Genomic DNA, 27051 nt, shown 5'->3' on the forward strand with positions numbered 1-27051 from the left:
TGGATGTGATCATGTTTGGCTTCTCATTGTTTGACACTGTTAGGAGAGTCCACAATGCTAATCATGCGGAGAATTCCTGTTGTATATTATGTGTGTGTGAGCCTTACTTTTGAATTGTCTAGAACAAAACATCCTTAAAACACTCAGGAAAAAATATTCGAAGCATGAAAATTGTTGCATTTTTAAGTATACGAACAATATGTGCATAGTTGCTGAATATTTTTGCAAATTTATTGAAATGTTTAAAGGAATACATGCTTGCCTTTCTCATCTCTTCAGGCTTTAAAGCTTTTATCAGAAAAGCCTATTCGTGGTTTACACTTGAGATTATGAGAGCAGTTCTCCCCCTCAGATTTAGTTTCTTGCATTCCGTCTCAGAGGAATCACTAAAAAAAGGAAGGCAAAGCAAGGCTTCTTTCATGAACTGTATCAATCAAAAATGTAATGGAGAAAATGCTTCACTAGAGTTTCCCCTAGCAGAATTTTCCTTCTCTCCTCCATAGACCATTATTTAATTCTCTTGTGCCATTTCTAAGTTTTTTGATACAGAAGAGTTATTTTTGTAAGTTCTTATGAATGAAATGTGTATGATTATTGATAGTTGGTGTTCTGACAAATATTTACTACAGTAATCCATAAATAACTATTCTTACCCACCTCAAGTTACATAGGATGCCTATTTCTGAAATAATAAAGGTTCTAGCCAGAAAAAAATTTAAAAAATAAAAAAATAAAACCCCAATTGTGCTTTTTAAAGCATTCTACCATTCAGCCTAATGAAGAGTGAGGCTTTTGAGAATAAGAACAGTTACATTGCCTCCTTCTAAATTCTCCTTGAAGGAGATGCTTGGGCCCCCTTTGGAACTGGTGCCCTGGTGCACATACCTGCCCCATGCCCTCTGTGTGGCTACAGTACATATTTTACGTATTTCAGCCACTGCTGCAACATTAAGATGCATTAGCACTTCTTAGGTAGGCTCTCAGTTCCAGGTAGACCTGTCATATATCTTCTGAAACCATCAGTATATCAGGCTTTGTGCTGTGCACCTGAAATACAAGGAGGGGGGTTAGTCCTCTTGTTACTCCTTGACTGATAGGGAAGGTGGGAAAGTGACTTTGCAGGGAACACAAAGATGGCCATGATAGAGGTCTAATTCCCAACTTGGGAGAGGAAGGGGCACAGAAAGCTCTCATAGGCCCAGGTATACCTGCTCAGAGGTGAAGGGGAAGCAAACAAAGAGAAACTGGTGGCGCACATAGGGACAGCTTTGAGAGAAGGGTATTTGGTGAGTTAGAGAATCAACGTATGCAAAGGCCAGAGATGACAGCGCTGCGTGGCTGGGCTGGGGGAGTGTGGGAGGGGTTGCAGAGGCACTCGGGGCAAGTCGGTGAGGATTTTTAAGTCCTGCAAAGGAGAATGGTTTTATCCCAATGACTTGGCACTTAAAGGATTTTTGAGGAAAGGGTATTGGGATGGAAGTTGCATTTTAGCGATATCGCTCTCCTCTGTAACAAGGAGGATGGATTAGTCAGGGACAGGGATGGTGGCAGGGAGACCACAGTTGGAGGATTACTGTAATACTAAGAAGAGAAATGACCGTTTTAGGAGCCACTGGGAGGGGACTGACTTGAGAAATATGCAGAGGCTGGTGAGACTGATTGGCTGATTGCGGTAGGGGATGAGGATGAGGGAGCATTGAGGATGGCTCTCAGGTTCCTGTGTGGGTGAGAGGAGGGAAGGCGGTGCTGTATATGAGGAAAGGGGATCCAGGAAGAGGAGCTGCTCTGGGGTAGGGAGGGGGTCATTTGAACCCTGGGGAACATGGAGAGTTCAGGAGTAGGTGGAGAAGCACAGGAAGGAGTGTGACCAAGAGGCCAGAGGAAAATCAGGAGAAAGGCAACTAGGAGCTTCAAAGAGGGAGTAATCTGGAGTGTAGAATATATTAAAAGAAAGAGAGACAAGGAAGGTAAGAATTAAGGACCTCGTGGTTCCCCTCCAGTCCCTCAGCTGGGGGGACAAGGTTATTTTTGGTAACCTCAGCAAACGCAGAAGCCGGCCTCTCCTGGGCTGAGTGAAGGGAGTGAGAAATGGGAGGCACCCGTGTGCTGTTCTTTGAGAAGGACCCAACACCTGTTCTCACTGATGTAACTTAAAAAGTTATTCAATAGTTCAAACATAACAATAAAAAGAAATAACAGCAGGAAATATTTTGCTATATTTGCTTCAGGTTTTTATTTTCTGGAGAAGTAAGACATGACTAGCTCTATTTGAAACCCCACATTGACCCCTCCCTGATACTGTTCCCCTCCTTCCATTAGGTAACCACCATCCTGAACTGCATGGCTATACTTTCATTACATAACTTTATATCTGTGAGCAATACTTAGAATTGTTTTCCATGTTTTTAAACTTTATAGAAATGATAGGCTGAATATACTTCTGCATCTTGCTTTTTTCATTCATCAGCACCATTTTGGAGATTTATTTATGTTAACATATATAGTTCTAGAGCATTCAATTTAACTGCTATATAGTATTCCTTTGTGTGGCTATACCACATATTATCCTTCTGTTCTCCTGTTGCCAGACATTTAGTCGGTTTCCAATTCTTGGCTCATATAGACAAGGTTGCAGTGATCATTCTTGTACATGTCTCTTGTACATGGGTGGGGGTATTTCTAGGATATATACCTAGACATGGAATTTGCTAGGTCATGGGTTATCTGCATCTTCAACTTTACTGAATATTGTCAGACTGCTTTCCAGTGTGATGGCACCAATTTACACCCACAACAGCAGTTTATGAGGATTCCAGATGTTTCATATCCTCCCGAACATTTTATATGTTGAAACTTTAGCCCATTTGACGAGTGTGAAAAGATAAACCAGAGTTTACTTTCCTTTGCATTTCATAAGGCCACCAACTGTATAGTGCAAGTCTGCATCTTTTAATGTAGAGGTTGTACACTGCACAACTCTAGGGGGCACCATTCATACTGTAGTCTTTGTGAAAGGCACTCGATAGAGTTAGTGCATGTACAACATATACAGTGGACTGGAATGAAGTTAAGGATTCTTTTTCTTTGCCTATTGTTCTCTTGGGTTGTTTGTCTTATTGGAAGAGTTCTTTATTTATTTTGGATATTAATTCTTTTTTGGTTTATATCTGTTACAAACATTTTCATCCAATCTGCAGCTTCTATTAATTTTGTTTAAATAAAGTGTTTCATTCTTTAAAGTTATAAAGTTTTTTCAAATTCCATAATATATGTGGTCACCTTTTATTAAAGAGAGGTGGAGTGATATTCCCATTTAATAAGACAAATCTTTTGTGATATCAAAACAACTTTTCAGCATGCCCTCAGTAAAAATATTACTGAGGAATAATATTGAGGAAATAAAAAACATAATTTAAAAAATTTTAATGTGATAGATCTAGAGTCTGTCATACAGAGTGAAGTAAGTCAGAAGGAGAAAAACAAATACTGTATGCTAACACATATATATGGAATCTAAGAAAAAAAAATGTCATGAAGAACCTAGGGGTAAGACGGGAATAAAGACACAGACCTACTAGAGCATGGACTTGAGGATATGGGGAGGGGGAAGGGAAGCTGTGACAAAGTGAGAGAGTGGCATGGACATATATACACTACCAAACGTAAAACAGGTAGCTAGTGGGAAGCAGCCGCATAGCACAGGGAGATCAGCTCGGTGCTTTGTGACCACCTAGAGGGGTGGGATAGGGAGGGTGGGAGGGAGGGAGACACAAGAGGGAAGAGATATGGGAACATATGTATATGTATAACTGATTCACTTTGTTATAAAGCAGAAACTAACACACCACTGTAAAGCAATTATACTCCAATAAAGATGTTTAAAAATTTTTTTAATGTACTTAAATTTAACCTTTTTCTTTATTGTTTGTATTTCTGTAGCTTATCTTAAGAACTCCCTCCCAACTCTTTTTATTTTGATTTTTTTTTTTTTTTTTTTTTTTTTTTGCGGTACGGGGGCCTCTCACCGTTGCGGCCTCTCCCGTTGCGGAGCACAGGCTCCGGACGCGCAGGCTCAGCAGCCATGGCTCACGGGCCCAGCCACTCCGCGGCATGTGGGATCCTCCCGGACTGGGGCACGAACCCATATCCCCTGCATCGGCAGGCAGACTCTCAACCACTGCGCCACCAGGGAAGCCCTATTTTGAATTTTTATTTTATATTGGAGTATAGTTGATTAACAATGTTGTGTTAGTTTCAGGTGTATAGCAAAGTGATTCAGTTATATATATATACATGTATCTATTCTTTTTCAAATTATTTTCCCAGTTAGGTTATTACAGAATATTGAGCAGAGTTCCCTGTGCTATACAGTAGGTCCTTGTTGGTTATCTATTTTAAATGTAGTAGTGTGTACATGTCAGTGCCAAACTCCCAATTTATCCCTCCCCCCTTACCTTTCCCCTTTGGCAACCATAACCAGGTCTGAGTCTGTTTCTGTTTTGTAAATAAATTCATTTGTATCACTTTTTATTTTTTTAGATTCAGCACGTAAGTGGTATCATGTGATATTTGTCTTTGTCTGGCTTACTTCACTTAGTATAATAATCTCCAGGTCCATCCATGTTGCTGCAAATGGCATTATTTCGTTCTTTTTAAAGTTTTGCTTTTCCAGCTTTAGATGTTTAATTCACCTTGAATTTATTTTATAATCCTATTATATAATATAGGAATCTATTTTCATGTATATATAACCAATTTTAAATAATGGATTAACTAGTTCATCATTTCCCCTTTGATTTTTCACGCCAGATACTTTAAAGTACTGCCTTTTTTTTTTTTTTTTTTTTTGGCCACGCAGCTTGCGGGATCTTAGTTCCCGGACCAGGGATCGAACCCGTGCCCCCCTGCAGTGGAAGTGCAGAGTCCTAACCACTAGACTGCCAGGGAGTTCCCAAAATACAGCTTTGTTTTAAACATGGATCTGTTTCTGGGTTTCTGTTGTGTTCCCTGGTTTATGTGTCTGTCTCTTTGCCATATGGCACAGTCTTAATTACTTAATTACTGCTAACACAAATCTCCCTGGCCTGTTTTTCTGAACACTTCTTGGTTATTCTTGGCTTTTGCTCTCCTACATGGATTTTACCATCAATTATCAGATTCCACACGTACACACACATACCTGATTGGTATTTTTATTGAAATTGCATTAAACTCACAGATTAACCTGGAGGCAATATGCATCTTTTCCATATTGGATGTTCTCATCCTGGAATATGGTATATTAGTGTATCTTACATTAAGTTTATTCCTATGCACTTATACATTTTGCTCCTATTGAAAATGAAATTTTTTCCTGTAATATTCCCTAACTGGTTACAAATGGTGTGTAGAAACATCATCAATATTTGTAACTGATCTTGTATCTAGCAACTGTGGAGAACTTTCTTATTCTAATTTGTATAGATTCTCTTAGATTTTTCTATGTGGATTATCACTGTCTGTACATTATGGTTTGGTCTTCCTTTCTGATTCTTATGCCTCTCATTTACATTTCCTCTCATTATATTCGTTTTATGCCAGGACAAAGTTGAGTAAAAGCGCTGATAGCAGACTTCAACAGCTTCATTGAGATATAATTCACATACCATAAAGTTCACCCTTCAGATTTCCTTTTTTAGTTCCTGTTTTTAATAGGAATGCCTCTGAAATTTTACCATATAAGTAACTAATTGCTGCAGTCCCATTTGTTAACTGGTTCATCATTTCCCTGATGACTTGTCATGCCACCTCTGACATGTTTTATACACAGATCTATTTGTGGGTTCTGTTCCATTAAAGTATTTGTCTATCCCATTGTCAGTACCACACTGCTTTACTCACCATAGCTTTATATACGAATGTACATATTTGCTGTAGTTTTTATGAATACCCTTTATCAAATTAAAGAAATCTTAATTTGCTAAGAAGTTTCAAAATAAAAAACTATAAATAGGTTTTGAGTTGTTTCAGGTGCTTTCCCTTCATCTATGACATGAACGTATAGTTTTTGATATGTGATCAGGCCACCCAGGATGGCTTGTTCTCTTGCTCTCTGTACATCCCCTGCTTGACCAGTCCCTGCTTCACCTACACCCTACTCACATGGCTGACCTTCCCTCTTAATCAGAGAGCCTAATCAGTAAATGCCTATGTACTTGCCCCCAGCTAATGATTCTTCTAATTTTTAAATCAAAACAGCTCACCCTGCTAGTTTTATCAAAGGGGCTATGAGGGACATGCCTCTCTGATGGTTTCCCTGGTAACGGATGAGCCAACCTGACATCAGTTCCCCCGTAACAGGTAACCTTCCCCCCTCCCCCGCCCCCACAGCTCCCTGGACTTCTGCCATGTCCTGCCTGCTGTCTGCCATCCACAGTGGAGTGTCACTGCAGGACCCTTTTGCTCCGGACGTGTAAGATCCCCTATCCATTAAACCACTGATGTCTCTGTCACTGACTCTGGGCTCTTTCTTCAGTCTGAGGCTGGGCAAGTACAGGCCTTGAAGGCCTGCGGGATACAGCCCTACATTCTCCGTTGTTAAATTTGGTGTTTTATTAATAGACATAATGATGAACTATATAACCCATTCTTGGGCTAAGCGCTACCTGGTCATGATTGTTTTGGTATACTACTGAATTTTATTTACTAATATTTAGGATTTTTCTATGTTGATGAGATCAATGTATAATTTTTCTCATGAAGTTTTGGCCATTGAGATTTTGTCTCAAAATTAATTTTGGATTATTCCCTTTTCCTAATCTCTGAAATTTAAAGAAAGGATTAAAGTTTCCTTACATAGTTTGATAAAATTCGTCTGTAAAATCTTACTAGTGTCTGTTACAGACTAGAGTCGGGGGAGACTACGTGCAACTTTTTTTTGGCCACACTGCGTGGCTTGTGGGATCTTAGTTCCCCGACCAAGGATTGAGCCCAGGCCCTCGGCAGTGAAAGCGTGGAGTCCTAACCACTGGACTGCCAAGGAATTCCTTTTTTTAAAAAAAAAAAACCTTCACTCATCTGTTGCATTTTAAAAGCAATATTAACAAATCCACTTTTATTGACTGATATTACAAATAAGGCTGCTTTAATAGTTTTTATAGGTAACAGTTATTCTCTCCTCTGTTCCAATAATACTTTCTATACACCACTTAGAGCAGTGCTTTGTAATTGTTTATGTGTTGGTTACCACCAGACTGTAAGCTCCTGGAGTAGGGGGTAATGCTTTATTCATATTTTCCCCAGTGTCTAGCACAGTGTGAGACACACTGTAAACAGAACCAAAAAAATCACAAAATGACACTGCCAGCTATGTCTTTTCTCTTAAATCTCAAGTTTGGAGTCTCAGTTCTGCCACTCGGTAGCAGTGTGGCTGGCTGCAAGAATGACACTATCTTGTAAGGGCTTTTTGAAGATTAATTGCAACATGTATGTAAATTATCTGGTATAGCTAGTGAGTGCTCAATAAATGCTAACTATAAACTACTTTTAAAAGAAAAACAGTTGGCTTTCTGATCCCATCTGGAAAGCTGACATTAGTAGAGTACCTGGAGGGATTGCTTACATAATTAGGCAAAGATGAAGTTAAATCTCTTTGTTCCTTCCCCAGTAGAAAACCGGACAGTCATTTTAACTACATGTTCTTAGATCCCTGGATGATACCTGGTTTCTTTATTCTGATGATCTGTGTAATGGCTTTAGCATCCAGCCACAGTCTGTCTGGGGAAGACTTAGAGAAGTAAATAAGCATTTCCTTTTAGATGCATCTGTGTAGTGGCAAGCCTACACATCTAATTTGTGAGAAATCATAAAATGTATGGCCTGGAAAAATCTGAATCTTCATTTGCAGACAGTGGTTGTAAAGCAGCACCATGAATGCAGGTACATATACAAGCTATACGTGTATGGTTATCATTCCAACACGGTATGTAACAGTAAATGACTGCAAACCACCCAAATGCCGTTAATAGGGCACTAGTTAGGAATGTTGCTGAAAACTCAGCCTCTGCGCACCAGTGCTGCATTCAATCTCGGAGACAAGAGTTTTGGGTGAAGCGGAAAAGCTTTATTGCTTTGCCAAGCAAAGGGGGACGCAGTGGGCTCGTGCCTCAAAAACTGTGTATCCCAACCCCGGGGGGATTTGGTGAGGGGTTTTATAACAATGGGCAGAGTTGCCCATAAGATCAGGGTGTGTGCAGGGCCTGCATCCCTTTAATCTGGCCTCAGGTGGTCTCTTCCTACTGAGCTGCTCTGTTTCCCTTAATCTGGCCTCAGGTGGTCTCTCTCTTTTTTTTTAAATATTTATTTATTTGGCTGCACTGGGTCTTAGTTGCGGCACGTGGGATCTTTAGTTGAGGCACGGGGGATCTTTAGTTGAGGCACGGGGGAATCTAGTTCCCTGACCAGGGATCGAACCCAGGTCCCCTGCGTTGGGAGCAAGGAGTCTTAGCCACTGGACCACCAGGGCAGTCCCAGGCCTCAGATGGTCTCTTGATAAGCTTCTCTGGAATGAAGAATGCTAACATCTTCCATTTGTTGGGAGTTTTAGTTCTGTAAAGAGCTCAAAGGTGTTATGTATACCCCTTGACCCAGAACCAGGACCCTGCCCCAAGGCTACACTGTTGTTTCTTGGCTGCTCCTACCACCTTGTCTCGGCATCCCCTCCCTTCCCTGATTAGCAACTGTTTGAATCTGCCCTTTGGAACTCAGGGAAGGTCATGGAGGCTGGAGTCTATTCCCTACAAGAAACGGGGAACACGGAAAGGCTTCTGTGCCCAGGAGCCCCACAGGGTCCTGTTCAGTTTCAGTAATAATGATATATCCATACAATGCAATACTAAAATAAATTAAAAGGCTTTCTATGAACTGATATGGAAAGATCACTAGGATATACTGTTTTAAAAAAAAGCAATGTACTTAAGTATAGATATAATGTATACTTTTGTATAAGAAAAAAACATTTTGGACATATATTCATATTTAATTGAACTTCCAAAACCAAACTCTGAAAAGAAACAAGATGCCAGTACAAGTAGTTTCCCCAAAAGTGGAGGGTTAGGGTAATCAGAAAACAGTGGTGGGAGAAGGACGTCTCGATGTATACCTTTTTAGAGAGACTTGACATCTGAACCATGTGAATATATTAACCACTTAAAAAAAAAAGTTCCCTCCTCATGACACAGGCCACTGCTTTCTGTGCCCAGCTGTGCTGCTATGGGCCCCACAAATCCTCCTCCTAGCCTGGCAGATGTAGGAGCTACTTCTCTGACCCATTTATAAGAAGGTGAATAAAGGACATGGTCACACTGCAATGCCTTTATAAGAGGAAGTTTTATTGTTAATTATTTACCTTAACAGTTTCAGAAAGAGGAACAGATTAGCTCAGTCCAACATGATTGGCAGTTGGCAAAATCTAATGAAGCAAGTGTTCTGATTGCTAAGGATTTAATTTGGATGCTTTTAATACTTAGCCATCTAACACTTCAAACATAATCGAGAATAAATGCATCATCTCCCTCCCTTTCATTTTAATTCCCACCTACCTCACTTCAATATGGAAATATCTTTGTTAAATAAGATTCCCAGAGGAACAAGTTCCCTGGAGAGTATAGCCATGAGGACAGTGCACAAAAAGAAAAACTCAAAATAAAACTCTGTATGATAATTTACTAGTCTAAGGAAACAAAACCTTCCAATATATTAAGAAATAAATCCAGTTACAAATGCACTGATAGGTCTATGTTAAGAGGTTCTGGTATAGTAACTGAAAATGGCCAGCTATTTACAAGATACACAAGCAGGAATGGTGCACCTAGCCCAGCACTGGCCCTCAGAAGCCAAAAGTGTTTTCTCCACTGTAGGCCACATACAAGAATCCATCTTCATCTTTTTCCTTCTCGTAAAGCTGTCCCATAGTTAGGCTTGAAAGAGAAAAACAAAAAACAACATTGAGAATTGGGTTTGATTACTGAGTCTACGTGTAGGGAGAAAGATGGCTTGAGGATAAGGAATTTCACTACTTAAACTAGCTACTCTCTGTCACACCTTTGGTGGTAGGTGATAAAAAGTAATTCTCTGGGAATCAGTAGATAAGACTAGAATCAACCTCCATCCTCCTGTCCCGAGGCAAGGCCATTGACTCACCCTCACACCAAGGTATTCCTTCAGAAGCCAGCTCTAGCTCCTAGGGTGGATGTGGTTGGTTAGTACTGGTTAGTGCTTTCACAATGCTTTCTGAATGTGGGGGTAGGGGGGCAAGGGAGAAAAGCTAATAAGCAAAATAAGAGTCTAAGAGGCCCATCCCTGTGTGGGTGAGAGACAACGGTAAGGAAGAGGACTTGTGCTTTCCTCTCCTCAGGGCTGGTCTATTTGAAGATACATAATTCATACCTAACATGATAAAGAATGAGTGGGCTGATTCCTGTGGAAGTTCGCCCGCCAGAAACCCTGTGCCCCAGAGATCTGCATCGGCGTCATCGAAGGGAAGTTACTTTCCTCACATGTAATGCAAAAAGCTCTCATATTATATCTGGGATCCAAAGAAGTCTTGCCCAAGCTTCCTAAGAACCCTCCAGAAACAGATATTGCTCTAACTAAACATGTGTGGGTGGGAGAGCTGGCTTTCCCTCAGCAGTAAAACAGACTGCAGCAGGGGAGACCTAATCTAGTTCTCTGCCATGAAGCTGAGGTGCACTGGCTCCAGAGTAAGACTAATAACACCTGGAGCCCCAGGTGAGCTCTGGCCACATGACTGCTCTATTAGAGATAAGCAGGAGGTGCAGACATGTGCTAAACCTCAGCATGACCATGCGTGGTGGGGTCAACCAGTACCAGCACTGACAAAGCAGTCTGAGAGCCGGCCGAGATGACAGAGGTCACTAAGCCTGGACAGGTCTTAACAGATGCTTAAATGCAGGACTCAGGAGAACAACGGCCAGAGGGTAGATAAAGGGGGTCGGAGGCCTCAAGCTGGTGCTTGACTGCCCCACGCTGCTGCTTTGCTCCTGGCAGCTGTATGGGACCACCATGTAAACAGGAGTGCAGACCACATTTATAAAGGGGAGTTTTTCTCCTTTCCTACTCCTCCTGCCCATTTTCAAGCTTAGCTGGTTCGGCTGTGTGGGTAGATGAGAACTAGTAATAATGTAGGAGTGGATGAGTATGAATACAAAATGGCCTGTCACTGGCATCTTGTACAATAAAGTCGTGCTTCCTGCGAGGATCTAACTGGAATTTGTAAAATAAGGACTCCCTGAAACAGCACTGTCCACTAGAAATTTCTCCTGTGATAGAAATGTCCTGTATTTCTGCTGTCCAATGCAGTCGCCACTGTGTTCAGCACTTGAAATGTGGCTCGTGTGAATCGCTATGTTGTAAGTGTAAAACATACACAAGATTTCAAAGTATCGAGTATGAAAAACAAAGATAATGTAAAATATCTCAATTTTGACTACATGTTGAAATGATGCCACTTTGGATATACCAGATAAAAAAAATACTATTAAAATTAACTTCACCTGTTTTTCTTTTTTAATGTGGCTACTAGAGAATTTTAGATTGCATATGTGGCTCACATGCCATTTCTATTGACCACACTGCCCTGGAACATGTGAGGACTTGGGGGACAGCGGGTAGAGGGAGGAACCCGTGCCCATGAGAACACCTGTGGTGGGTGGTAGGTCTCAACCTCAGCTGCACAGCAGAAACAATGGGGAGCTTGAAAGACATGCCCCACCCCAGACCAGTTAAATCAGAATCTCTGGAGGTAGGATCCAGGCATCAGTAAGTTTTAAAATGCCCAAGATGGGGACTTCCCTGGTGGCACAGTGGTTAAGAATCCGCCTGCCAATTCAGGTGACACGGGTTCGAGCCCTGGTCCGGGAAGATCCCACATGCCGCGGAGCAACTAAGCCCGTGCGCCACAACTACTGAGCCCACATGCCACAACTACTGAAGCCTGTGCGCCTAGAGCCCATGCTCCGCAACAAGAGAAGCCTCCGCAATGAGAAGCCTGCGCACCACAACGAAGAGTAGCCCCCGCTCACCGCAACTAGAGAAAGCCCGCCCTGCACAGCAGCAAAGACCAAAGGCAGCCATACATACATACATACATACATACATACATACATACATACATACATAAAATGCCCAAGATGATTCCATATGCAGCCAAGTTGAGAAACAATCCCTTTGCCAGAGGGAGAGATGCTTTGTCTTTGTTTGTTTTGGAGATGCTTATCTTTAAAAGCATGGGATTAGGAAGTAGAGTGAGCCAGGAAGTGGAGTGAAGAGCCAGCAAGTAGCAAAGGGCTTGAACAAGTAGCGGGGTCTCTCAAGAAGACTTTTACCCTGGTGGTTAGGAATGCCCTGAGGAACCCAGCTTTTCCCTGAGAATCTTCAGAATGAGGCAAAGGGGAAAACAGCTACCGCTATTGCCACAACTCTCTTGCCCCGCTTGGTACAAGTGTCCAGGGTGACCTTGATAAGACCTGAACTACAGTCTCCCCACTATCACTACCAAAGGGATTTGGAAGGAGCAGACACTGTGTGCAATTCAAAGGCGGCAGCCACACCTTGATGCCTATGTCAAGTTTGGTTCCATCTGCCAGACTAAGTTCTGCTCTTCTCCTAGCAAGTTACAAGCCCAAGGGCAGTGACTCTAAATCGTGCTGCTGAGTTAGAAATACTTGAGGAGCTTTATAAACCCCAGACTCTGAACGTTGTCTGCAGTGAACAATGACCACGGAACGACTACTGTCTAAGGCAGGCTCTGAGACTCTGACGGGGTTGGAGGAGGAGGACCCATAATCATGTGGCTTTCTGTCTTCAGATTCCATTGTCTTTTAAGTAAAACTTGGGTTTATAAATTTAACAATGCCCTAGCAGCTATAAAGGCTGATCATAAAAATTCTAATTATAATAGCAAACACTATGTGCCAAGCACTTGTTTTAAGTGCATTACATGTATTAACTCTTTACCCTCAGAACAATCTTAGGAGGCAGGTACAATCATAATCCATAGTTCAGATAATAAAAGTGAGGCACAGGGCTTCCCTGGTGGCGCAGTGGTTGAGAGTCTGCCTGCTAATGCAGGGGACACGGGTTCGAGCCCTGGTCTGGGAGGATTCCACATGCCGCAGAGCAACTAGACCCATGAGCCACAACTACTGAGCCTGCGCGTCTGGAGCCTGTGCTCCGCAACAAGAGAGGACGCGATAGTGAGAGGCCCCGCGCATCGCGATGAAGACTGGCCCCTGCTCGCCACAACTAGAGAAAGCCCTCGCACAGAAACGAAGACCCAACACAGCCAAAAATAAATAAATAAGTTAATTAATTTAAAAAAAAAAGTGAGGCACAGAGAGGTTAACTAATTCATGCCAGATCACAAAGCTAGGAGACATTCTTTCCACCAAGTTGTGCTGCCTCCATGCAAATACACAACTAGATCTAATGACCTAATGTCAGCCTTCTTGTACCTTCTGTGAAGACCTCCCTTAGAATAGCACTTCTCACACATACAAACATGCATACGGAATCACCTGGATATCTTGTTAAAGTGCCTGTTTTGATTCTGAAGGTCTGGGTCAAGGGTGAGATTCTACATTTCTATCTAACAAATTCCCAGGGAAGGCCACTGCTGCCAGCTTCTAAGTTTTTCTTTTTTTTTTTTTGCGTGGTACATGGGCCTCTCACTATCGTGGCCTCTCCTGTTGCGGAGCACAGGCTCCGGACACACAGACCCAGCGGCCATGGCTCACGGGCCCAGCCACTCCGCGGCATGTGGGATCTTCCCGGACCGGGGCACGAACCCGTGTCCCCTGCATCGGCAGGCGGACCCTCAAGCACTGCGCCACCAGGGAAGCCCTGCTGCCAGCTTCTGTATCACACATTGAGCAGCAGGTCCTTCAGATCCTGTAATTTTACAATTAGATGGCTGTGCCTAATGATTTTAAGAGCCCTTTCGCTCTTCTCCTTTTCTCTGCCACGCAGTGTCATGTGGAAACTCTATTTAGTTGGCAGTAGCACCATGTCCTAATACTCAGGGTATCCCCTTGGGCAGGAACTTGAAAACTGACAATGCTCAACACTGGGAGCTGAACACTCCAGTCAGCAGCCCGTGACTGAACGCCTGATTCCAAGGCTCCCTAGGTGACGAGAAAGAAGACTGGCGCATCTGTACAGTATAATTCAAACACAGCACTTGTGGGATCAGGCCACACACATACAGAGTCAGAATAACTTGGTCTGGAGCCAAAAAAGAGCAGGGCTACAAATATAGTTTAAAAATACTTTTTTTAAAAAGTCCCATTAAGGGGCTTCCCTGGTGGCACAGTGGTTGAGAATCCGCCTGCCAATGCAGGGGACATGGGTTCGAGCGCTGGTCTGGGAGGATCCTACATGCCATGGAGCAACTAAGCCCATGCGCCACAACTACTGAGCCTGCGCTCTAGAGCCCGCATGCCACAACTACTGAGCCCGCAAGCCACAACTACCGAAGCCCACGCGCCTAAAGCCCATGCTCCGCAACAAGAGAAGCCACCGCAATGAGAAGCCCACGCACCGCAACCAAGAGTAGTCCCCGCTCGCCGTAACTAGAGAAAGCCCACATGCAGCAATGAAGACTCAATAATAATAAAAAATAATAAAATACATTAAAAAGAAAAAACAAGTCCCATTAAAAGAATAGCCAAGGCGGTTACCCACTGTCTGGTGCGGCGACCTGGCGCGGGGAGCCGCGGGAGGGGAGGAGAGGGTGTTGCTGTCGCTGATGGCTGAGGCAGCGGGAGGAGAGCTGGATCCCGGGCGGTGGGAGGGAAAGCGGGAGGGAGGGTCTGGTGCGGCGGCAGCGCTCAAGGCCATGCTGGGTCGGGCTCGGTTCTCGTGGAGGGGGGTGCAGGTTGCCAAGCCAAAAAGAAGAAGAAAAAAAAGAAGAGCCAAGGGCTTCCCTGGTGGCACAGTGGTTAAGAACCTGCCTGCCAATGCAGGGGACACGGCTTTGAGCCCTGGTCCGGGAAGATCCCACATGCCGCGGAGCAACTAAGCCCACGAGCCACAACTACTGAGCCCAAATGCTGCAACTACTGAAGCCCCTGCGCCTAGAGCCCATGCTCCACAACAAGAGAGGCCACTCCAATGAGAAGCCCGCACACCACAACGAAGAGTAGCCCCTGCTCACCACAACTAGAGAAAGCCCGCGCACAGCAATGAAGACCCAACACAGCCAAAAATAAATAAATTAAATTAAATTAAATTATTTAAAAAAGAGCCCTCTTTAAAAAAAAGTCATGAGGGACACAAAATAATTTAAAAAAAAAAAAAGAATAGCCAAGTGGAAGGGCAGGGATGCAAAACGTGCCCCTTTTCAGCAGGCAGCGTACAGCAGAAGGCCGGTGTGTTCCTTTAGGACAAGTTCTGTACACCTCTGAAAAGTCGGGCTCCCCTCTCAGAATTCACAGAGGCCCAAGCCACACAGCACCATGTGGGCCACTACTGGAGCACCAGAGGACCTGAAAGCAAAGAGACACTCATCCAAGAAGGAGGCTGCTGAGCAGTGGTGGTGGGGGACGGCCACCTTCAAGCTCTGAGTCTGACAAGGAAAGAAATGGGAAAGCCAGTGGCAGATTTAAGCCATGGAGCCAAGCTAAAGGTATAGTGGGACCCTGAAGTACTGAGTGAAATGAACCTAAATTGCCCCCTAAAACCCTGTCCCCTACACTTCCATTCAAGATCAAACAGGTCTAGACAAACTAACCAATAATAAAGGCACTTTGCAGAAGGATCCACATCCAGGAATGGCCATGCTGCTGAGGGCAAACTAGTTTCAAGCTGCTCAACAGCCTACGAATTGGGGGAGGCTGACCTAGAACTGTGTGGATGCCCTATCCCTGCACAACCTTCCCTTGGCCCCAACCAAGGTCAGGCTGTGGAGGCTGTGGGATCCAGCCTGACTCAGGAATTGGCTGGGCTGATGGGCCACCCGGCCATCCATCTGCTTTGCGCCCCACGTGCTTCCACTGGATCTGGATTTATCTCTTTCCCAGCAGGGGGAGGGTGGGTGGGGTGAACCGGGAGGACAACGGCCACTGCTGTGGATCCTGGAAAGGCACGGGCCTCAGAGTGAAAGTTAACATGGCCCTAAAGGCTGCCCAAGCTTCTAAAATACAAAAATTAACTACTGCTTATTCCTTTTATCAGATTTTTCTCTGATATAAATAAACTCTATTCCACTGTTAAGATAAACCCTGCTCTTGAAGAGGTATTTACCCAGAAATGATCAAATGTGCTTAATTTAAGCACGTTTCTAAATGAAGTTTGGACTGTAAGACATCACAACTTCTTTTACTTAGTACCTCTTTAAGAGCCAGGAGCAACTAAACACCATAATCTTAAACAGCACGGATTTCCCAATGTAACATTCCCAAGTTATAACATCTTAGATACATTTTATTTAATAATATACTCCTGTTTCTATTTTAGACAGGGGATTAAGAAGACTCTTATCTGTGCTCTAAACAAAGACCAAAGGTGGGCACCACTGCCAGGTCTGGGTTCCCCTCTAAAGCCGTGACTGGGAAACATACACTGACATTCTTTCTCAAGTCCTGTCTGCACCAAGGCATAGTTTTCCCTTCGTTTCTGGCCCAATTCTGGATGCAAGCTCCTAGGCAGAGAATTCAACTTTTCAATGGGAAATGGGAAAAGGAAGTTGAGATCTCCCCTTTTTAAAAAAAGAGAACTCAGAATTTTGAAAGTAAAACTCTTAGAGACTTGCTTCTGTCTCTAATTCTAGAATCAATATTTAATACTAACTACTCAAACAATAATCACGTTATTTTACATGATGGTCACCTGTGTTCCAGAACACTCTCCCAAAGTTCCACTCCAAGGCAGGAATAAATGAAGTTACTTTCGCTCAGCCTCAGACGTAAGTTATCCTTGTGTAGAGCTGTCTGTTATGGTATGGGGGAGGGCTCCTCCTTTCTCAACTCTGATTTCCCCAGCCACTCTCCAAAGGCTGCAAGCACTGGCTGAATGAAGGTTAAAGGAGGCTCCATGCTTCCCTAAGGAGGCTGAAAAGTGCTACAAAAGAGGCTGCTACTGCCTTGGGGAGGAAATGGCAACACTGAGTCAAACAGTAGCTTTAGGAAGGAGACTGGCAATTTTGTTAGTGCAGCCATCAGTTGCATAAAGGCCAATGATGTCACATGCCTCTTTTGTTTATAAGCAAATTTGTTTTTAAGAATAAAACCCCCAAACAAAGAACTGGTACATCAAATATGGGGCAGGAAGTCATTAACTGGGTCCAAAGGCGCTGAAGAGCCTGGGCAGAGGGGCTGGTTAGTGACTTGGGTCACTGGTGTAATCTGTTTCAGGGAGGATTCTTACCAGGTTGGAAAGGCAAATAAAACTTAGAGAGAAAATGGCCCTGAAGCAGCCTCTGCTGCCCTGAGAATCACTTTTCATTTCCAATTCTATTTATATTTCAGGGATAATGGGGGAGAGGGCATTAGTTAAAATCTGCAGCCATTTTAATTGCTAGATAATGTAATCTTAATGTCTCCAGAAGCCTGCTTCATTTCTTTCAAGAAGTATCAGAGGATTAGAATCAAGGAAAATAAAACTCAATGCCACAGGTCCTAGTCACCTACTTCCTCCCATAAGAAGCCACCACCGGGAAGGAGAAAACATAAGGCCGCCAAGGAGTTGCAGAAGTTGCAGGTGGCATGATTTACCTCCCCCACTACCTGAAGGGAAGCGGAGAGTGACCACAGATGCCCAGGGCTTCACCAGCCTTCCCTGGTGAAGAGTGTGCCTAGCACCACGCTGCCCAGAGGCCTGCGAAGGAAGGCTGGGAGAGCCCAATGGGATGACCAGATCACCCCTGGCAACACCGCAGCTTCCTGAGCTACAGCTGTAAGCAGACCAATGGCACCCATTAGGCAGGACCTGGCCTGTCTCCTCAGGCAGAACCTTGGCCTAACGGAAGAACCTTCCATTTCTCCCTTATCCTCTGCCAAACACCAAGAGGTGGAGGTGGTAGAGACTGGGAAAGAGAAAATCAGACCAAAAAGTAGCCAGAGTTGTCTACCTTTCATAGGAAAAGGACTAGAATTTGGCTTAGGCCTCTTCTGGAGCTTTCAAGGATTTTCAAAAGAAACATATTTTGGCCACACTGGGCTAATTCTCAGGAGTTCTTAAAGCCTTAGCTTCAGAAGTACTATTTTGGGGGGGATAACAAATGAAACCTAGTTTGGGTCACTAAGATGAGACACAGCCAGGAATTCACATTCAGAGGAGGGGCCTAGAAGTACTCAAATCAGTAACAGGAAAGGACTGACCAGGGATACAGACTGAGCCAGAAAATTTTCCTCTTTCCACAGAGGACTAAAGCCAGACTGTCAACTACCTAGAAGGGAACTGTAATGCCCCTGCCTAGATTCAGGCCCCAAGTTATCCCAAAGATTGCTTCCAGGCAGCACAAGAGCAAGAGCAAGGGGGTGGTTACTCTGAAAGTCAGAGCAGGTGGTACCAAGAGAGGTGTAAGTCTGTAAAGAGACCTCAGAGCCCTTTGCTGGCCAGCAGCCATTTCCACGTACTTGAGGATCAGGCAGCTGCTCTCAGGGTACTCTCACAGTGGCCAGAGCTGAGCCTGGAAAGCGAGCAAGAAGGCAGGCTGATTAACTGAAGCTGAGCCTCAGCAGGGACCACAAGCTCCTGGGGAAGAACAACAGGACTTATTTCATGGATCATTTGGAGAAAACCTCATTTCAGGCTTCAGTTCTACTGATAGCTTAAGCCTAATTAAGTCCTGAACTATTTAAAAGGATTCTTGGGTGTTTGAGGATAAAAAAAAAAAAAAAAGAAATAATGAAATTTAAGTCCAGGCCTTGTTCTGTTTTTTTTAACCCAAAGCACACACCCACCTACTGAAGCCCTTTCTTGTTTTCCTTGAACTCCTGATGTCAGGGAGCACAAAAATCAGATTTCTCGTCAGGACCTCTAAGAGTTTTCAGACCTCCAAAGTTTTGAGTTCTGTAAGCAATCAAGCAGATGGCCAATACCAGTAAACAGCTCTCACCTGGACTGTGGGACTGTCTTATCCACAAACAGGAATATTGCCTTTTCAGAAGGAAGCTGGATCCTTTTCCTGATGATCCACATGAACTGAGCCACAGTGATGTCAGATGGAACCAGATACTTCCGTTTGTCAATGTCAACAATCTGAGAGCCTGAGACTTTTTCCACAATCACCTGCGAAAGCAAGGAAAGGTCTAACGTGAGGCTCTGGCCCTGCATTGTTGGAGAGCTGATGAACAGTGTGTGGGCAAGGAGGTGTTTAGGAAACTGCATAACATGAGAAAATATGCCCCTGATTTAATAAACCACACACTCTGGAGGTCAAGCACTGATATAAATGTGTTATAGGGAAACGGTAAGTGCTTTTCTGTGGTCAACTATATTTCTCATCCCTGATCTCAGCATGCATAAGAGAAACACAGCCCTCACTACAAAGCTTTTCAACATTTTGTCTGGGCAGACTCAAAAATATCTGGTGAGGGTTTCCTCTACAGCCTGTTACTCCAGGCTGGACCACAGAATGGATCTGCCTTCACACTACAGGGGAATTAAGATCTCAAGGAACGGGCCTCCCTGGTGGCGCAGTGGTTGAGAGTCCGCCTGCCGATGCAGGGGATACGGGTTCGTGCCCCGGTCTGGGAGGATCCCATATGCCGCGGAGCGGCTGGGCCCGTGAGCCATGGCCGCTGAGCCTGTGCGTCCGGAGCCTGTGCTCCGCAACGGGAGAGGCCACAACAGTGAGAGGCCCGCGTACAGCAAAAAAAAAAAAAAAAAAAAAAAAAAGATCTCAAGGAACACAGAAAATGAGAATGGATGGACTAATGGCAATGACTGGCAAGCCCAGCCAGCCAAGAACGAAGCTCTTCATTCGGCCTGTTGCTTCTCTCTGAACTAAGTTTCAAATTTATCCCTCCTGCCCCCTCCCCAAAGGAACTGTTCACAAGCAATAAGCTACAATAACAGGCCTGGATGTCCTTAAAAATAAATAAGGGTTACAGAAACTATCTCCCCTACCATGGGATAAATACAGGATAAGTATCATTGATTAAACACAAGCCACTAGAAGTGGCTTCTCAGAATTTTTTTGGTCAGGAAAGGATGTCAAGATCAGAGTGAGAAAAGGGAACTAGAAGTCAGGTAAAGATGGAGGCTCCAAGTTAAAGATCAATGTCCTGAGACTAAAGTACCACTTCCAAGACCAAAGTGAAAGTCTCCCTCCACCACCATTCCCAAAAGTGGCTGTGACCTGTTGCCCTGTCCTAGAACATCTTTTATTACATAATTGTCTAGGGAAGCCCAGAGGCTGCAGACAGCTTGTTGGCCTAGATCAGGAGATTCAGCACTGAGGCATCCTGAACAGCATCAACTCAAGCCCCTCACGCCCCGGCCCCAGCTGGTCCCTTACCCAGTCTGGCCCATCTGCTACTATAACTGGGACTGGAATCTAAACTTGTCAACTGTTGAATGGCCTGGGGCCCTATCACGGGTCCGAAACAGCAGGGGTGACAGCGAGGTGAGGGGGCGGGGAGTCCACTCACCGGAACCCGGTCGGGATATTTCGCTCGGATCTTCGCAGATTCCACGCATCTGTGTTCTATGGGAGAAACGCACCGGGCTGACTGTCGGGCCCGACCGGCCGGCCGGTTCCCGAGCCCCCGGCCCTCCTCCCCACCGTGACCTGCGCACGCCCCAGGTCCTCGTTCAGACGTCCCGGCAACCTCGGTCCCCGGTCCACTGGCTCCGGAAGGTCCCGCAGAGGTCGGCGCGGGGTGGGTGGGCAGCCGCCCGGGGTGCCGGGACCTCGGCGACCCAAGCCCAGAGTGCGGCATCCGCCCCGCCTGGCCCAGCCCAGAGCGGCCCGAGTGGGGGAGGGGGCCCACCCGCCGCCCCAGCCCCCACGGCGGGGCCAATGGCCAAGCGCTTACCCAGAGAGTGGTCCTCCTTGAACATCCACTTCATGGCGGCGGCGGCAGCGGGGAAAGGATGCAGCCGGCTCTCGGAGCCGCGGAGCTCAGCGCACCAACCACAACAACAACGACGGCGGCGGCGGCGGCGGCGGCGGCGGCGGCGGCGACTACACGGCAGGCGGGACTTCCGGCTGCCGGAGCCTAGCAACCTGCAGGGGGCGGAGCTTCCGGCGCCGCTCGCTGGGACGCCGCGCCAAGGGGCGGGGCCGCATGTCAAGGGGCGGGACAGGAGTGGGCGGTGAGAGGGGCTGCCGGCGGAGTGGGGATGACGAAGTTGGTGACAGAAGTCTGTGAGGGATACTGGTGACTGGGGAGGGGATATTCGAGAACTGGTAACAGTAGTGGGGTCTCGGTGGACGTTGGTAAGGGGAAGGGGTGAGTGGGGCTCTGGCTGATGGGATAGGGCTCTTATAGAGGACTATTCATTAGGGAAATCTGCCTGGGGCGTTGGTGACAACAGGGGGATTTTGTAGGTATGGATGACAGAAGAGGGTTCTCTGGTGGTTGGTGATGGCAGGGGGTCTGTTTAGGGCGTTGACACTTTGGGGAGTATTATTTGGAATGGTTACAGATTCAGGGCTCAATCTGGAGGCTGTGACTAGTTTGAGGGGACTGTGTGGGGAGGGGTACTGATGACAACCCGGGGGTTCAGTATTGGGGACAGCCATAATAGATTGCATTGGACCTAGAAATTGAATTTAAACAAATCCCATTTCCTTCCCTTATTCACGAAGAAATGTTTGAATAAGCATTTAAGAAAAGCTATCATAACTACACATTTGAGGAGTGTAACATCACACTGATCACAAATAGGCCCCTTCGCCTTAACTGGCAGAAGAGTTAGAGGTGACTGTCTGGCTCAGAGAATTCCCCTGATAGCTGGTCATGAGACAGGTTTCTTTGTCATTCAGCATGGGGTTCAGCAGTCACAGCCTAGGCTGTGTGTGTGTGTGTGTGTGTGTGTGTGTGCGCGCGCGCGCGCGCGCCATCTGCCTGAGCACGTGCCTTCAGGGTCTCCAGTGATGTCATTCCTTTCTTCCTCCAAGAGTCATCAGGGCAGTCTGCTCTGGTTCATTATCTGTTTATGAGCTGGTGAATATGTAACAAGATATTCACTTAATTGGGACACATGATCCTTGCCACGAGCTTGTGATTCTGATGCATCTGAAAGGCCCGTATGTTTGAACATTGTCATTCATCATTTCCTCAGTTGAAACTCCTGATGGATGTTGTGGAATCTAGCTTTATTCTGAAATTATTTTTGATATTTTAAGACTGTGTGTCTGAGCAACTAAAATCCGTGTTTGTTTCTTGCCTGTTTTTTTTTTTTTTTTTTTTCTTTTTGCGGTATGCGGGCCTCTCACTGTTGTGGCCTCCCCCGTTGCGGAGCACAGGCTCCGGATGCGCAGGCCCAGCGGCCATGGCTCACGGGCCCAGCCGCTCCGCGGCATATGGGATCCTCCCAGACCGGGGCACGAACCCGTATCCCCTGCATCGGCAGGCGGACTCTCAACCACTGCGCCACCAGGGAGGCCCTTCTTGCCTGTTTTTAATGAAATGAAAAATCCTTTGAATTTCATACCTAGAAATTATTGTTGCATATAGGAGCACTGTTCTAAGTGTTGGGGGAAAGCAGTGAACAGAACAGACAACACTTGCACTCTTATGGAGTTTGCATTCTAGTGGGACAAAACAAAAAAATATATGTTGGGTAATGATAGGTGCTGTTTAGAAAAATAAAGCATGGTGCTTGACTAGAGAGTGGTGTGTGGGATCAAATGCATATTAGATAAAGTGGTTTGGCATATTCTAGGAACAGGAAGGAACCCCTTGTGGCTGGAGCTGAATAAATAAGAGGGTGTGTGTTAGGAGGTGAGATCAAAGGGATCTAGAACAAAAGTGAGTTGAGCTTTGAATTCCATTTGAAGAACTTTGGATTTTATTTAGAATGAAATGAGAAGTCAGTGGAGGGTTTTAAGAAGCGTGACAGGCATGAAGAACCTAGGGGCAAGACGGGAATAAAGACGCAGACCTACTAGAGAATGGACTTGAGGACACGGGGAGGGGGACAGTTAAGCTAGGACAAAGTGAGAGAGTGGTAGTGTATATACGGACATATATACACTATCAAATGTAAAATAGAGAGCTAGTGGGAAGCAGTCGCATAGCATAGGGAGATCAGCTCGGTGCTTTGTGACCACGTAGAAGGGTGGGATAAGGAGGGTGAGAGGGAGGTAGACGCAAGAGGGAAGAGATATGGGAATATATGTATATATATAACTGATTCACTCTGTTATAAAGCAGAAACTAACACACCACTGTAAAGCAATTATACTCCAATAAAAATGTTAAAAAAAAAAGTGTGTTATGATATGACTTTCCTTTTTAAGTGATCAGGCTAGCTTCTGTGTAGACAGTAGACTATAGGGGGTTGAGGATGGAAGCAAGGGAAGAGTTAAGAGGCTATTGTGATAATCCAGGTATATGATTTTGTTGGTTTAGACCAAGATGTTATCTGTGGAGGTGGTGGGAAGCAGCTGTGTTCTAGATATATTTTGAAGGTAGATCCAGCAAAATTTGCTGGTCAATTGAATGTGAGTTATGAGAGATGAGTCTAAGTCATGGTTTTGGAAGAATGGAGTTGCCATGTACTGGTGTACTGGAATAGGGTGGAGCCAGCGGAGGGTGGGGGGGGGCAAAGCAAGGGTTTGGTTTTGGTTATATTAAGATGCCCAAGAGACACATCCAAGTAAAGATGTAGAGTACGTAGATGGATCTATGAGTCTCAAATTCAGAAGAGAAATATTTAAAGCTATCGAACTAGAGATCCACTAGAGAGTGAGTATAAAAATGAAAATACCTATTTTGCGAATAGAGTTAAACACTGAGGAATGAAGATGGTTATTCACCATCTGATAATGAATCAGTGAAGGAGATAGAAACTGGACCGAAGACCCCCTGCTTCCCTTTACAGAGCTGGCCATTGTGTCCTAGTTCAAAGCATGTGTACACCAGCTTGCACCTGGAAGAATTTAGTACACTTCTCAGGGGAGAGATCCGCTGCTCACCAGCTTACAGGCATGTATGTCATCTGATGGTCTCAATGATGTACAGTGTCTGTCTTCTATCTTTACCTATCTTCTTGATGTCCTTTTCCAGTTCACCATTCTAACTGGTGTCTCTGATCTGCCTTGATGATATGCATCACCTTCTTTACCTATTGGGTCATTATATTTAGCTTACTGAATGTTCTAAGGACACTGGATCTCTTCCTTGAGAGGGTTGTTAGTTGACGAGGTGAGTCAGAAGGAGAAATAGGATAATGCATATATGCAATTACACATTCACCAACTTGTAAAACATGGAGAGTACATTTCAAATCTTGGAAAGGTATGTGAACATGGATACTGAGGGATGGCTAGGACAATGGGGGCTGACACAAAGCCAAGTGTGGCTTATCAAGAAGGACTTCACAGAGGGACTTCCCTTGTGGTCCAGTGGATAAGACTCCACGCTGCCAATGTAGGGGGCCTGGGTTCAAACCTCGGTTGGGGAACTAGATCCACATGCATGCTGCAACTAAGGAGTCCGCGTGCCGCAACTATGAGCCCACATGCTTCAGCTAAAGATCCCACGTGCTGCAACTAAGACCCAATGCAGCCTAAATAAATAAATAAATAAATAATTTTAAAAAAGACTTCACAGAGAATGTGAATCTTATGTTTCAGAAAGAAGGGTGCATTTTCCAAAGTGTAAATTTTCCTTAACAGATAGAAACAAAGCCTGGAGTTGGAAGAGGGAACTGGGAAGTCAAAGGTTTGGTGATATAAATGCCAAGATGAAAGAAATGTTGGAAAGTGTTGAAGCAAACATTCAGGAGTTCTAACCTGATTCAAGAGATCCTGAATGGGCACTTATAGAAAGGAGAATAATACGTTTTTTTAAAATTTTATTTTATTTATTTATTTTTGGTTGCATTGGGTCTTTGTTGCTGTGCGTGGGCTTTCTCTAGTTGCAGCGAGCGGGGGCTACTCTTGGTTGCGGTGCACGGGCTTGTCATTGCTGTGGCTTCTCTTGCAGAGTACAAGCTCTAGAGTGCAGGCTCAGTAGTTGTGGTGGAGGGGCTTTTTTGCTCCGTGGCGTGTGGGATCTTCCCGGACCAGGACTCGAACCGGTGTCCTCTGCATTGGCAGGCAGATTCTTAACCACTGCGCCACCAGGGAAGCCCTAAAATATGATTAAAATTCATAGTTTTTAGAGAATGACTTTCTTTGTCCTTGGAGGTAAATTGCATAAAACACGAGAAAATTATGGAAATGAAAACTGAGACGTCAGTTCTTAGTCAAGAATGTGTGAAAATGACACAATATAGACAAATCTTTAGCATTTAAAAAATTTTTAATATTCTGTCAAGAATTGAAATAAAACCACAAAAAGTAGTTTCCTCAAATCAGGGAAGCAAAGAATAAATATTAGTATCTGTTATTATTAAACACTTTTGCAAAGCTCATGGCATCTCAGAGGAGGCTGAAGCACTTCATACACCCAAATTCTTAGTAGTCACCTCCGTTTCAGCAGTGACTAAGCTGACACCAGCTACAGCTTGTGATTCCTTCTGAAAGAAGGAGCTTTGGAGGTAAACACCTCCTTCCTCACGGCAGAGCCACCCTCAGGAAGCAACATCAGAACAATCTATTCTAAATTTTATTTTAATGTTTTTTTAAATATTTATTTTTTTATCTTGGCTGCACTGGGTCTTAGTTGCAGCACTCGGGATCTTCCTTGTAGCATCTTTAGTTGCGGCATGCAGGATCATTAGTTGTGGCATGTGGACTTCTTAGTTGCGGTGTGTGGGCTTCTTAGTTGCAGCATGTGAGCTCTTAGTTGCAGCATGCACACGGGATCTAGTTCCCCGACCAGGGCTTGAACCCCAGCCACCGGCATTGGGAGTGCAGTCTTAACCTCTGGACCACTAGGGAAGTCCCCTGGTTATTTAAATAAATGAAAGACATTCACTTAAAGCATAAATACAGTATAATGGCAGAATCATAACATAGATTTAAGCCTAACAGTTGTTGTATTTAAGAGCTGTGTTGCCACCCCAGAAAAGCTTTAAAGCAAAAATGAGTGGTAATGGACCAGATATGTCAAAAAAATGACTTATGGCTGATTACATTGTTACCTTGGACTGTGGTAAGGGCCCTGGATAGTTTTCCCTTATGGGACATCTTGACCTTTCTCTGTGTTGTTAGGATCTCGGCTGTTCTCTTCATCTGAAACCCACTTCTAGGTTATGGTGACTAAACTTATCGTGGTGATCATTTTGTAATGTATAGAAATATTGAATCGCTACATTGTGTAACAGGAACTTACATAGTGTTGTAGGTCAATTATACTTCAAAAACAAACTCATAAAAAAGAGATCAGATTTGTGGTTATCAGAGGCAAGGTGGAGGGAGGGGGGAATTGGATGAAGGCAGTCAAAAGGTACAAACTTACGGTTATAAGATAAATAAGTACTAGGGATGTAATGTACAACATGATAAATATAATTAGCACTGCTCTATGTTATACGTGAAAGAGTAAATCCTAGGAGTTCTTAACAGAAGGCAAAATTTTTTTTCTATTTAATTTTTAATCTATATAAGATAAGCAATATTCACTAAACTTATTGTGGTAACCATTTCATGATGTAACTCAAATCATTATGCTGTACACCATAAACTTATACAGTGCTGTATGTCAATTAAACCTCAATAAAACTAGAGGGAAAAAAACCCTTCTAGGTCGCCTTCAAAATAGGAGCATCTACTATTGGACTCCATTCTAAGCACAAACCTCACACTAGCTCTTGGAACTGCAATGTGATCCTTTTGATGAAGAACTTGGCTATTGACCATGTTAAAAAAAAATATTCCTTCTGCCATGTTCGAAATACTAGGGGGCGGGTGGAGTGGGGGGAAAGCATTCA

At 44.5% G+C, this 27051-nt stretch overlaps 1 protein-coding gene across 2 annotated transcripts; it reads right to left on the reverse strand.

Moving 5' to 3' along the window:
• Positions 1-256: 256 nt before the first annotated feature.
• On the reverse strand, positions 257-21203 carry GABARAPL2 (GABA type A receptor associated protein like 2). 2 transcript variants are annotated; one of them, XM_082608099.1, is made up of 4 exons: positions 21039-21203; positions 20652-20707; positions 19115-19287; positions 257-386 (listed from the first exon to the last, which is right to left on the reverse strand). In XM_082608099.1, the coding sequence occupies exons 1-4, from the start codon at positions 21070-21072 to the stop codon at positions 305-307; spliced, it is 345 nt and encodes a 114-aa protein (XP_082464225.1). In that variant the 5' UTR covers positions 21073-21203; the 3' UTR covers positions 257-304. The 2 variants fall into 2 exon arrangements, with proteins under 2 accessions (XP_082464225.1, XP_082464224.1); XM_082608098.1 differs by lacking the exon at positions 257-386 and adding an exon at positions 9348-9956.
• Positions 21204-27051: the final 5848 nt, after the last annotated feature.

This window comes from Mesoplodon mirus (genome assembly GCF_964341445.2).
Source record: "Mesoplodon mirus genome assembly, chromosome: 19".
Taxonomy (NCBI): Eukaryota; Metazoa; Chordata; class Mammalia; order Artiodactyla; family Ziphiidae; genus Mesoplodon; species Mesoplodon mirus.

What these genes read in the sequence shown, in the direction of transcription:
- GABARAPL2 (XM_082608098.1), bottom strand. Translation starts at nt 21,072, where the DNA reads ATGAAGTGGATGTTCAAGGAGGACCACTCTCTGG. An exon ending in CAAGGAGGACCACTCTCTGG is followed by an intron (nt 20,708 to 21,038) that starts GTAAGCGCTTGG and finishes TTTCTCCCATAG; the next exon opens with AACACAGATGCGTGGAATCT. An exon ending in AAGACAGTCCCACAGTCCAG is followed by an intron (nt 9,957 to 19,114) that starts GTGAGAGCTGTT and finishes TTCTCTTTCAAG; the next exon opens with CCTAACTATGGGACAGCTTT.